At 41.6% G+C, this 14085-nt stretch overlaps 1 protein-coding gene and 1 pseudogene across 1 annotated transcript in view; one reads left to right on the top strand and one right to left on the bottom strand.

The window, feature by feature from the left end:
- LOC124612324 (prion-like-(Q/N-rich) domain-bearing protein 25) overlaps window positions 1–14085 on the top strand; it is a 208805-nt gene that overhangs the window by 126017 nt on the left and 68703 nt on the right. The window contains exon 3 of the mRNA XM_047140460.1: window positions 4502–4624. Within this exon, the coding sequence (XP_046996416.1) occupies window positions 4502–4624 (123 nt within the window). The remainder of the gene's footprint in view (window positions 1–4501; window positions 4625–14085) is intronic.
- Window positions 10395–10512, bottom strand: LOC124557039 (annotated as a pseudogene).

Genomic DNA, 14085 nt, shown 5'->3' with positions numbered 1-14085 from the left:
GCCACTTCACGAGTAAAACAAGGCATGTGTTTGACGCATGAGACCAGAGCAGATCTTCTACCTTAATACTCGGTATATAATTAAAACAAATGCCATTCGTCTATGTTTATATAGCCCTAATAAATTTGTGAGCGAATGGAAGTATCTTGAAGCAGTGTGTATGTATGCCGAATTTCAACAGCTGTATTTTATGATGCTATATAAACACTGACAGCTGATTAATAAGAAAAAGAAGTTTCATTTAATGTATCTCAGAACACATGATGCTATTTCAGATTTTTCCTTGCGGATATTCATCGTTGAAATTGGTAAACTCTTGTCTCTTTCCGTCCCCACATAATACATTTTAAATGTGTATCGACCTTATATCATTTTCTTATGCTGGCTAAACACCTCATTCGTACACACTTTTAGGAACTCTATACCACAGAAAATCAGAGAAATATCAATACTTAGGTACTTTACTGAAACAGCAGAAAGTAATTCAAAATAAGTAACTGAATATCCACACGATAATTATAATTTACAAGAATGTGAATAGCCAAGACTACAGAGCCAAGTGCGAGTCGCCAGTCCGTATACATGTTAAAACAGATCGTGTAGCATGAATTGTCACTCAAGAACCATTAAAAGTCGAAAAAAGGACGTTTAAAAAAAACCTGGTTCGAGTAGGATTCGAACTCAACCTTCGGATTAAAGTTAAAACTCCACCCCCATGCTACAAGGCCACAGTAGTAATAGCGTGGTGTTCATTTACTTTTTCTTTCATGGAGGGGATGTATCAGTAAAAAGGTTATTCTTTAATTTTTTTAAATTTTGTTTTGTAGGCATTATAATCATATTGAGAGAAACTGATTGTTCGATACACAAAGAAACCAAACGAGCTTTCTAGCAGCGACAACCAGTGAGTTGATAGATCAGACCAAGAGAGTGACTGTGAAGTAATTTACGTAAATAGAACAGACAGAGAACATACAAAAGTCCTTCAATACCTACCGTATTACAACCTGTACATAATTGTACAATAGAATTGGCGTTCGAAGCGTTGAAGAGAACCAATAGTACAGTATCACACACAGTATCTATTTATACTCGTACCAAGTAACCGTCAGTTTGGTAAAAATATGGCGTCCTCGGCTCCCAGCCAATCAGCGATGCTATCACCATTGGCCACTCCCTCCCTCTATGTAGGCTCTCTAGCGTGCATCGGCCGTGAGGCGTGCCGAGATGTCCGCCCAGTTGCGGTGGCGTTGTCTCCCGAATGGCGCAGTGGTTAAGGTACCTGCCTGGTGAGCAGGATATCCCAGGTTCGAGTCCTGGTCCGGTACACATGTTCACTCGTCGCCGCGCTGGTTCCACGTCATGTTGCAATGCAACTGACAGTTTTGATCCCCTCCTTTTCCTTTCCTTTCTTCCCCGCTCCACCTTCAATTACACATAACGTGACAGAAAGGCAAAAAGGAAGTACATCGTGCATGGTCGTCCCCATGATCACACCGCGAATGAAGTTGCCTCATTTGTTGAATCAACGTGGTCTGTCCAACGTGTCTACAAGGAATGCTGTACCCCTCGCAACAACGTAACACGGCGTAAGAACAGTGGTCGTAGACAAATGGTGACCGACAGGGACTGGAGACGAATGTCACGCCTGTCAATGACGATCGGTTTCAACCCAACAGGGACTGCGGCTGTCGGCGAATGCAGGTCTGTCTCAGCCAGTTTCGAGCGAATATTTACATCTACATCTGCCTGATTACTCTACAATTCACAAATAAGTGCCTGTCAGAAGGTTTATCAAATGGTTCAAATGGCTCTGAGCATTATGCGACTTAACTTCTCAGGTCATCAGTCGCCTAGAACTTAGAACTAATTAAACCTAACTAACCTAAGGACAGCACACACATCCATGCCCGAGGGATGGTTTATCGAACAACTTTCAAACTATTTCTCTACCGTTCCACTCTCGAACAGAGTGCAGGAGAAAACGGACACTTAAATATTTCTGTGCGAGCCTTAACTTCTCTTATTTTATCATTTCTCCTTATGTAGACGTGCACCAACAAAAAATTTTTCACATTCTAAGGAAAAAGTTGATGATTGAACTTTCATGAGAAGATACTTCCCCAACGAAAAACGCCTTTGTTTTAACGACTGCCGACGCAATTCGCGTATCATATCCATGGCATTCTCCCTCCTATTTCGCGATAACACAAAACGAACTGCCCATCTTTGAACTTTTTCGATGCCCCCCGTCAATTCTGTGTGATGCGGATCCCACACCGCACAGCAGTACTTTAGGACGGGAGGACAGGCGTAGTGTAAGGAGTCTCTTTACTAGACCTGTTGCATTTGCTAAGAGTTCTGCCAGTAAACTGCACTCTTTGGTTTGCTTTCCCCACAACATTATCTACGTGATCATTCCAATTTCAGGTTATTTCTAATTGTAATTCTTAAGTATTTAGTTAAATTTATAGCCTTTATATTTGTGTGTTTTATCCTGTAACCGAAATCTAGCGGATTCCTTCTAGTACTCATGTGGACGACTTCACACACTTTACATTATTTAGAGTCAATTGACACTTTTTGCACCATACAGATATTTTGTCCAAATCATTTTGTGATTTATTTTGATCGTCTGATTACTTTCTAGGACGGTAAATGACAACATCATCTGCAAACAATCTGAGAGGTCTGCTCAGATTGTCTGATAAATCTGTTACGGTAAGAACTGTGGCAACGGCACTACTTGCAAGAACATTTGGAGTCGGGTGGTGTATTTCAGATATATACTGAATTATTAACTTGTAACTGTGAACCATACTCAAGAAATTTTTTTAAACGGCATCATGAATGAAATTTATTTATAAAATCTGCCATTGTAATTTCGGCCATGTGGCCATTATCGAGTGGAATATTGCAGAGCTGTGGTTTAACGCATCGACCCTTTGCAATGACAAGGTTCCGACTGATAAAATTGAAAAAAATGAGTTTTTAGTGTGACAAGATGCTATACATGTTGAAGTAGTCGTGTTGCAATCTGCGGAGAAATAGCCGAGTTACAAGTACGCCGAAGTACCACCTGATATCACTTTGTTTGATTCGTTGGGATACCGAGGTCTGTTTGACAGATGGAACATACTTTTTTATTACTGAATCATTTTTCTTGTAACTACTGATAAAAATATATGAATATTACTGTAATTAATAGTTTTCATTTGTCAAATCTTTTCTTCCTAACAAATATCAGCGTTCAAACGAGGAAAATATCTACCATGTAAGTTGTTCATATTTGGAAGTAGAAGAAAAAACAAGATAAAGGAAATTTGCTCTTATAAATTGACTGAAGAAACAAGGTAGAGGTAAGTGGCACTTGAAAACGCATAGGCCCTTGAAAGCATGACCAGGTACAAATTTCTTGTAGTTTTCAGAGGTTTTTTGCAGCAGCAGTTGTACAAGGAATGTGGTAGGGAAAAGGTTAACACAGTTACATTCCAGATTTCACTGCTTTTGTAAATGTTCGTCACAGTTCTTTGTGAGAAGCACTTAGTAGTACCACATCAAAAAATCGTTATTGTAGAGTGAGAGACGACTGAATAATGAGTTAAGGAAATTTTGAAATCAATTTACACGACACGAATGAATTCTTAGTTGACGCCTTGTCATTCCAGAGGGTCGATATGTCAAAATAAGAAATGCCTGACATCTGTACATGCCGTCATCACAACTGTATATTGGGTATTTAACTGTAAGGATGCATCCTTACCATTAAATACCCAACATAAGGAAGTGACGACGGCATGTACAAATGTCAGATAATTTTTACGTTTTGACACTTGCTGAAGCATAGTTTGGATTATTCCACTTGATAATCACCACACGGTCGAAATTAAAACTGCTGGTTTTATAACCAAAATTTTAATTAAATGGTGATCATAACCTCATTTACAAAACTATATTATTACTAAATACAGCTGACCGTGCAAGAGGTATATATGGAAAATTGGATCACACGAAAGTACTGAATAATTTTAATAACGTCATCCTACACCTGCGAAACATATGAACAAAACTACCATCTTTATGCAATTTCCTCTACAAAATGATTTTCCGCCACTAAAATTAGTGTGTGCGGCAAAAAGATATCACAATTCTTCCGAAACAAACCAAGATATCATTAAAATTTGCAGTATTAAATATTTTACACTTAGCTTTATTTTCCACAATTCATGATCATCTTTCATATTAAACACAGGTCTCTTGTAAAGTTTTCACCAAATCTATTCATTTACTACTAAGGAAAGCAACTAGCACATCGCATCAACTAAATTCGCCACTACACAGGTTAGTGGTCCCCCTTGTCTATAGCGGAATATTAACTAATTCTTACTGTCGCACTGAGACTCAAAACATTCATGGAGATATGGAATTTCTTCAGATCGTGAAGAAATTGTGCTGGGCATTGGTCTTCTCTTGGAATCTGTATTTCTGTTCTACTTTCCAGTCGATTGCCGTTACGATGAGGACTGCATTCCGAACGCCTACTGCAAGGAGCAGAAGTACTGCCTTTGCAAGGTCGGCGCCTTCGCCTACACGCTCAGCAATGGCAGCACTGCGTGTCTCAAAGGTATGTCACCAAAAACACTCAGTAAAAGCGTTCCTCTCAGTATTTTGGTTCGAAGCAATAAAATAAATCTACATATTTTTATAGGAAGTAATATCACATACCATAAAAGGTCTAAAATGTAATGTTACGTGTTTATATATCATCAGTTTAAGTGATAGCTTCCAGAACTTAAATAATGACGAGAGCCAAAAATCTAACCTCGTTGCGAAATTCTCAGTGCTTTTTTACTCATTTGCATATAAGGTTAAGTGTAACATACCTAGACTAGTACAAAAAATTCTGTCACGTTATTTGAGCGAAAAATGGTTTATAAATTTAATTTTATAACATAACATAACATAACATAATTCTGACCCTACGACTTGTCTTAGAAGCTAGGAAAAGCAAACCTACGTTTCTAGCATTTGTAGACTTAGAGAAAGATTTTGACAATGTTGACTGGAATACTCTCTTTCAAATTCTGAAGGTGGCAGGGGTAAAATACAGGGAGCGAAAGGCTATTTACAATTTGTACAGAAACCAGTTGGCGGTTATAAGAGTCGAGGGACATGAAAGGGAAGCAATGGTTGGGAAGGGAGTGAGACAGGGTTGTAGCCTCTCCCCGATGTTATTCAATCTGTATATTGAGCAAGCAGTGAAGGAAACAAAAGAAAAATTCGGAGTAGGTATCAAAATCCATGGAGAAGAAATAAAAACTTTGAGGTTGGCCGATGACATTGTAATTCTGTCAGAGACAGCAAAGGACTTGGAAGAGCAACTGAATGGAATGGACAGTGTCATGAAAGGAGGATATAAGATGAACATCAACAAAAGCAAAACGAGGATCATGGAGTGTAGTCTAATTAAGTCGGGTGATGCTGAGGGAATTAGATTAGGAAATGAGACACTTAAAGTAGTAAAGAAGTTTTGCTATTTGTGGAGCAAAATAACTGATGATGGTCGAAGTAAACAGGATATAAAATGTAGACTGGCAATGGCAAGGAAAGCGTTTCTGAAGAAGAGAAATTTGTTAACATCGAGTATAGATTTAAGTGTCAGGAAGTCGTTTCTGAATGTATTTGTATGGAATGTAGCCATGTATGGAAGTGAGACATGGACGATAAATAGTTTGGACAAGAAGAGAATAGAAGCTTTCGAAATGTTGTGCTACAGAAGAATGCTGAAGATTAGATGGGTAGATCACATAACTAATGAGGAGGTATTGAATAGAATTGGGGAGAAGAGGAGTTTGTGGCACAACTTGATAAGAAGAAGGGACGGGTTGGTAGAACATGTTCTGAGGCATCAAGGGATCACAAATTTAGCACTGGAGGGCAGCGTGGAGGGTAAAAATCGTAGAGGGAGACCAAGAGATGACTACACTAAACAGATTCAGAAGGATGTAGGTTGCAGTAGGTACTGGGAGATGATGAAGCTTGCACAGGATAGAGTAGCATGGAGAGGTACATCAAACCAGTCTCAGGACTGAAGTCCACAACAACAACAACAACATTTTTTCATTGAATTATCTATAAGCAGGATTTTTTTTTTTGCTTTAAACGACTCTGTTTTCGTGTACTGTGTCAGTTGGTCGTGTGACGATACAATGTTGTAAAATTCACGACAGAGTATTGCATCTTATCTGAAATTGTTGTTTCTCAATACACACTACTAAAGTGGAATAAAGTTTTCAGACCGTAGTCCTTACCAGAGCGCTGACTTCTATTTGTATTGCCAGCAGAGTGCGACGTATACAAGCGGCATTTACGCACCAGCACTTGTGCCGACCGGTATTTTGAGACGTCGACCTTGAAACTACAAAGTACTTTGCTCCTGGCACAAGACTATTCGCTTGCGTCAAGCCGGTTACCTCTTAACATCTTAACCCTTGACTCGTTCTGGCTCCACTTTCTCGATGCGGCAATTTACGGAGGTTGGAGAAAAATATGAGAACACCGCGAGGAATGCGTCTTTGAACACAGATGCGGGCGCTAGCCAAGCACGCACCTTGCGCTGTTGTATCTCATCACGAACGGCACCTGTGCAATGTCCTCGGTATGTTGCAAATGTCAGTCGTAATAAGAACAGTGTTCTGCGTAGTGGTGAGTGCAGTATGTCGGAGCTAAGAAAATTCGAACGGGGGAAAATTGTTGGTACTCGTATGTTGGTGCTTACGTAACCAAAGGTGTGTGATTGGATTGAAGAGTTCCTAGATAATAGAACGCAGAATGTCATTCTCAATGGAGAGAAGTCTTCCGAAATAAGAGTGATTTCAGATGTGCGGCAGGGGAGTGTCATAGGACCGTTGCTATTCACAATATACATAAATGACCTTGTGGATAACATCGGAAGTTCACTGAGGCTTTTTGCGGATGATTCTGTCGTATATCGAGAGGTTGTAACAATGGAAAATTGTATTGAAATGCAGGAGGATCTGCAACGAATTGACGCATGGTGCAGGGAATGACAATTGAACCTCAATGTAGACAAGTTTGATGTGCTGCGAATACACAGAAAGAAAGATCCTTTATCATTTAGCTACAATACAGCAGGTCAGCAACTGGAAGCAGTTAATTCCATAAATTATCTGGGAGTAGGCATTAGGAGTGATTTAAAATGGAATGATTATATGAAGTTGATCGTCAGTAAAGCAGATGCCAGACTGAGATTCATTGGAAGAATCCTAAGGAAATGCAATCCGAAAACAAAGGAAGTAGGTTACAGTACGCTTGTTCGCCCACTGCTTGAATATTGCCCACCATTGTGGGATCTGTACCAGGTAGGGTTGATAGAAGAGATAGAGAAGATCCAACGGAGAGCAGCGCGCTTCGTTACAGGATCATTTAGCAATCGCGAAAGCGTTACGGAGATGATAGATAAACTCCAGTGGAAGACTCTGCAGGAGAGACGCTCAGTAGCTCGGTACGGGCTTTTGTTAAAGCTTCGAGAACATACCTTCACCGAAGAGTCAAGCAGTATATTGCTCCCTCCTACGTATATCTCGCGAAGAGACCATGAGGATAAAATCAGAGAGATTAGAGCCCACAGAGGCATACCAACAATCTTTCTTTCCACGAACAATACGAGACGAATAGAAGGAAGAACCGATAGAGATACTCAAACTACCCTCCGCCACACACCGTTAGGTGGCTTGCGGAGTATGGATGTAGATGTAGATGTAGCCGAGGTGTTTGGTGTTTCAAACGGCACCGCTTCGAAGATTAGTACCGCATACAGGGAAAGCTGAGTAACATCATCCTCTATGTCACAACGCGGACGAAAGTGTGGGTTGAGTGAGCGTGGCAGACGGTCACTGCAGAATCCTGTCGAAAAAAAAAATAAAAAAAAATGAAGGGAGTCCCATAAGTAGGGATTTGGGAATTGCAGGATAAACTGGAATTCCAAATGCATTCATCAGTGATGCAAATACCCGTAACAGGAAAATGTCGGCCGAAGCCATAAAACCTGGCCTATGGAGCAATGGAAAGAAAGTGGTTTGGTCGGATGCGTCTTGTTTCAAATTTTCCAACAGGTTCGAGTTTACGTTTTAAGAGTGAAAGATGGTGATGGTTCGGTGATGATTTGGGCAACCATATCGTGATATTCCATGGGCGCCATTGTTACTCTGCAAGTTCGCATCGCTGCCAAAGATTGTGACCATTTTGACTGATCAGATCCACCCCATAGTACATCCCAGGGTGATGCTGTGTTCCAAGACGGCAGGGCCCTTACAAAGGCACATTTGCATGCCGTGCGTGAGTTTCATCGGAAGCGCGAAATCTTAATTAAATAATTAATCGCTGACAAATAAATAAAGCCTATGGCACAGAACTGCAGCGCTGTGGCGTATTAAGACAAAATACAATTACGACACTCTTATGTTTCATTAAGAAGAAGTAGGTCTTGTACAATAGCTGGTGCGGGAAGCATGTATACAGTGTGAGTCACCTAACGTTACCGCTGGATATATTTCATAGGACGTGGAGGACGCATAAATTGGCCAGCCCGTTCTCCTGATCTTACACCTCTGGACGTCTTTCTGTGGGGTACGTTAAAGGGGAATGTGTACCGTGATGTGCCTACAACCCCAGAGGATATGAAACAACGTATTGTGGCAGCCTGCGGCGACATTAAGCCAGATGTACTGCGGCGTGTACGACATTCATTATGCCAGAGATTACTATTGTGTGCAGCAAATGCTGGCCACCACATTGAACATCTATTGGCCTGACATGTCGGGACACACTCTATTCCACTCCGTAACTGAAAACGGAAACCACGTGTGTACGTGTACCTCACCCCTCATGGTAATGTACATGTGCGTCACTGAAAAAGACCAATAGAAAGGTGTTAGCATGTGGACGTAATGTGCTGTTCCAGTCTCTTCTGTACCTAAGGTCCATCACCGTTCCCTTTGGATCCCTACGTAATTCGGTGCTCTCCGATACACACGATCGAACAGCGGAGGAGTGGTACTCAAGCGTCAACTTTAGGTTACAATATCTCCGGATGTCATTAACATTTTACAATGCAACAAACGGCACTGATTACGTATTTGTTTATATGTTCAGATGTGCTAACAAAACTAACGTGGTTCCATTTAAAGAAGCGTAGGTTTGTGTTAAAAAACATACTTCCGTGCATTTTTTTATTTTTTTGTATTAACCAATTACACTAGCCCCTCTCCTAACGTTCGGTCTGTGGAATCGATTCGTCAGTATTTGATGTGGTTTACGAAATACATCCAGCGGTAATGTTAGGTGACTCACCCTGTATTTTATTAACTGGCACACCGCCATATTTGATGTTATATAAGAGCACTGCGAGTTGCAATCTCACTTGGCACTCGACTCTGTAAAGATTCTATATTTATGAAAGTAAGTTGAATTATTTAACCGTAGGCTTATTCGTTGAATATATCTGATTTAACTAACTGTGTAAACTTCTTTATGTTTAGTAGACAGTCACCTCTGTACGACGTATTGACATGGCTGGCAAATTATTCTAATATTGAGATTTTGAGTCCGCACCTACCGCAGCAGTCTTTGGAAACGATTTAAATACGAAGTCCGATTATTTGAGTTACATTTCACGGTCAACAACGAATAACATTGCATTTACGAAAAAAGCCATTGTCAAGCGTCTATACCAAATAATTAAACATCCATGTTCTAGATAAGCAAACATTAATTACAACCAATCACTATCATAAATATACAATAATTAATATTTTATTTTATTTTTTTATTTATTTATTCTATACCCTGTAACACAGCTTACATCGTCCAGAGCTGGTTTTGTGAGCATGAGGATGAACTGTCGCATTTCCCCTGCCCACCATAGTCACCAGATCTCAACATTACTGAGCCTTTGTGGTCTATTTTGGAAAGAATCGTGAGTGTCGCTATCCATCTCCATCCTCGTTACATGAACGTACCACTATTTTGCCGGAAGAACTGAGTAACATTTCCTTGAAAACCATACAGAACCTTTATGTATCCATTCCTAGAAGATGTTTAGAAAGCCAACGTTATCCTTGCACAGCATGAGGCATGTTAATGTGTTATGCTTTTAAAAAACTAAACTCCTCCCGAACAGGCCATGAAGGCCCAACGGTACTGACCGGCCGCCATGTCATCCTCAGCCCATAGGCGTCATTGGATGAGGATATGGAGGGGCTTGTGGTCAGCATACCGCTCTCCCGGTCGTGTGTCGGTTTCCGAGACCGGAGCCGCTACTTCTCAATCATTAGCTCCTCAGCTTGCCTCACAAGGGCTGAGTGCACCCCCCTTGCCAACAGCGCTCGGTAGACCGGATGGTCACCCATCCAAGTGCTAGCCCAGCCCGACAGCGCTTAACTTCGGTGATCTGACGGGAACCGGTGTTACTACTGCGGCAAGGCCGTTGGCACGTTGTGCTTTTGATGCTTCCAAATATTTGTACACCCCCTGCCTGTAATACGTACATTTCATTTGCTCTGACGTCTGCAGAGTAAAGAAAAAGATAGAACAACCGAACTGCTTCAAGTTGCAGCAGAGCAAAAACACTAGTTAATCTGATATTATATTGATATATATCTTCTGGGGAGAAATGACCGGTGTCGATAGTAAAAAGTGGAATCCCAGTCTTGCGTCGACTAATGTGAACAGAGGATTCACCAAATTATTCGAAATTTTGCTCTTTACTTTGGCAAAGAAAAAACTTCTAGTTTACTCACTGGATCTCCCTTTTAATCTGAAAGTTGATTTTGTCGCGTACGTGCAGCCTGTCTATAAAATAATTTTCTTTGAAGGAGTCCCAGTTACAGCCACTGGATACTTTCATACTTTTACCAGGCATCAGAAAGAAAAAACATGTAACATTCGGTTCCGTGATGTATTTTATTTCATTTGTTCGACATTCAAAGAACAATGTCGGTATGTGTTCAACATCGTCGTTGCTGCCTTCACTAACGTCCATAAGACCAATATTGACAAAAGTCCCACGAAAGAGCTCTGAAGATAACATCTTTTAACTGTGCAACCTGTGATGTGTCACCTAACTGATGGCAACCAAACATACGCTATGCTCCTCATAGTCGTAGCTGAAGGGCATATATTCCTTAATTTCATTACATCGTTGCAGGCGAGAGATACTGCCGTATCTGGGTTCTAAGTTTCAACTGCTGCACCGACCCTTTGCTTACAGACACTTGACATGGGGTTCTGAGAGGCACCACGCACCAAAGATTTGCTTTATAGCTGCTACAACGACCTACTATATCTTGGGTGACTAACATACACTACACTAAGGAGATTTTACTTTTTGCCAGTATAGGTTGCGTGTTTCTGGGGGTATCGTAAAGTGACAGAACTACCATAATAACTTTGAGTATTCTGAAAACTAGGTGGTCATGGACTGAATCCGGATTGTACTCAGTAGCAACTGTGTTTGTTACAGGTCATTGCCAGAATAATATACGAAAATGTTGGTAGCTTTATTTGTTGCGTTCTCTAAATAAGTATCTTACGAGCTACTGTCCTCTGCTTTCCTGCTATTTTCTGTGACTCTTAAATGGGCATCTGCAACGTATTGAGTATAAAGAGGCGGAAAGAAGTATTACTGTACAGTTACACGACTGCCAAAAAATCCTATGAGCAGTCACATCCATCAAATATATGGGAGTACGCAGATTAATTTGAAGAGAAGCGACCACATAAAACTAACCGTAGGAAAGGGAGATGGCTGATAGAGATTCATCAGAAAAACTCCCAGCAGGTGTAGTCGACCCATGAAGGAGGTAACGTACAAAGTTGTCCTCGGCCGACTCTGGAATGCTGCTGATCAGTATGGGACCCTTATCTGATAAGACTGACAGAGGAAACAAAAAATAAATACTTATCAAACTCCAGTGGCAGACGCTACAAGAAAGGTGTTGTGCATCACGGAGTGGTTTACTGCCAACATTTCGATAGCATCCAGTCCTAGAAAAGTCAACTAATAAACTGGTTCGTTCAGCATATAACGTTCAAAGTATTGCGACTGGGAGAGGAAAGGGGGGCAACTGGTACCTCGACCAGATAACGTAAGATGACATGTCGGATATAGATGTACAATGAGGCAGCAAAAGTCATGGGATACCTCCTGATATCGTGTCGGACTTCCTTTTGCCTGGCATAGTGCAGGGACTCCGCTTGTAATGGACTCAACAGACGGTTGAAAGTCCCTTGCAGAAATATTGAGGCATGCTGCCTCTATAGTCGCCCATAATTGCGAAAGTGCTGCCTGTGCAGGATTTTGTGCACGAACTGACCTCTTGGTTATGTCCCATGAAATATTCTATGGAATTCATGTCAGGCGATCTGGGTGGCTAGATCATTCGCTCTAATTGTACAGAATGTTATGACATGGCGCATTGTCATCCATAAAAATTCCATCGTTGATTTGGAACATGAAGTCCATGAATGGCTATCAGTGGTCTCCAAGTATCCGAACAATGATAGGTTCAGTTGGACCAGAGGACCCAGTCCATTTCATGTAAACACAGTCCACACTTTTATGGAGCCATCACCAGCTTGCACATTCCTTGTTGACAACTTCGGTCCATAGTTTCGTGAGGTCTGCGCCACATTCGAACCCCACCATGAGCTCTTACCAAGTGAGATCGAGACTCGTCTGACCAGACCAGGGTTTTCCAGTCGTCTAGGGTCCAACCGATATGATCGCAGGCCCAGGAGAGGCGCTGCAGGCAATGTCATGTTGTTAGCAAAGGCAGTTGTAAATAAACCGGAAGCAGTCTTGATCGCATAACTTTTTTTAATGTGGTGACCGGCACCACTAGCCACAAGCAAGAGGGTTGTCATGCGCCACCGCCTCCGGCAGACATTCATGGTCTGAAGATGATCTTATAAAAAGTTCGAAACCAGTCACCACATTAAAAAAGTTATGCTATCAAGACTGCTTCCGGCTTATTTATAATAATTACAGATCGCTGTTTTCCTATATACGAACTATGTTCTTTGAAATGTTAAAGGCAGTTTTGTTGGTCGTCCTCTACGGTTATTTCAAGCAGTGTTGCTTTTCTTTTAGCACTGACAACTACTCTACGCAAACGCCTCTGCCAGCGGTCGTCGGCCACTACGTTGTCCATGGTGAGAGGTAATGCCTGATATGTGGTATTCTCGGGGCATTCTTCGCATTGTGGATCTCGGAATACTTCCCAACGGCTTCCAAAATGGAATGTCCCATGCGTCTAGATCTAACTATCATTCTGCGTTCATGATCTGTTAATTCCTGTTGTGCGGCAAAATCACGTCGTAAACCTTTTCACATGAATCTCCTGAGTACAAATGACACCTCTGACAATGAATTCCCTCTTATACACTGTGTACGCGATACTACCGCCGTCTGTATATGTACATATCGCTATCCCATGACTTTCATCTCCTTACGATAGATGTACACACATCAAATAAGTTTTGCATCATCTCGGATCCTAGAGTTCCGGAACCTGTACAGAAAATTGGAATAGAGATCAACATAAACATCATTTCCGCCTTTTTATTGCTCACATTGCTTGTTGCATCACCATACAGCGAGACCTTCAGAGGTGGTGGTCCAGACTGCTGTACACACTGGTACCTCTAACACCCAGTAGCACGTCCTCTTGATGCATAACTGTGTTCGTCGTGGCTTACAATCCACAAGTTCATCAAGTCACTGCTGTTTCAGATTGTCCCACTCCTGAACGGCCATTCAGCGTAGATACCTCAGTGTGGTTGGTGGCTCACGCCGTCCATAAACAGCCTTTTTCAGTCTACTCCAGGCATGTCTGGAGAACATGCTGGCCACTCTAGTCGAGCGATGTCGTTATCCTGAAGGGAGTCATTTACAAGATGTGCACGATGGGGGCGCGAATTGTCATCCATGAAGACGAATGGCTCGCCAATGTGCTGCCGATATGTTTGCTCTGTCGGTCGGAGGATGGCATTCACGTATCGTAC

This window comes from Schistocerca americana, chromosome 1 (genome assembly GCF_021461395.2).
Source record: "Schistocerca americana isolate TAMUIC-IGC-003095 chromosome 1, iqSchAmer2.1, whole genome shotgun sequence".
Taxonomy (NCBI): domain Eukaryota; kingdom Metazoa; phylum Arthropoda; class Insecta; order Orthoptera; family Acrididae; genus Schistocerca; species Schistocerca americana.
The sequence above is the reverse complement of the archived record's forward strand: the minus strand, read 5'-3'. Positions and strand labels throughout refer to the sequence as shown.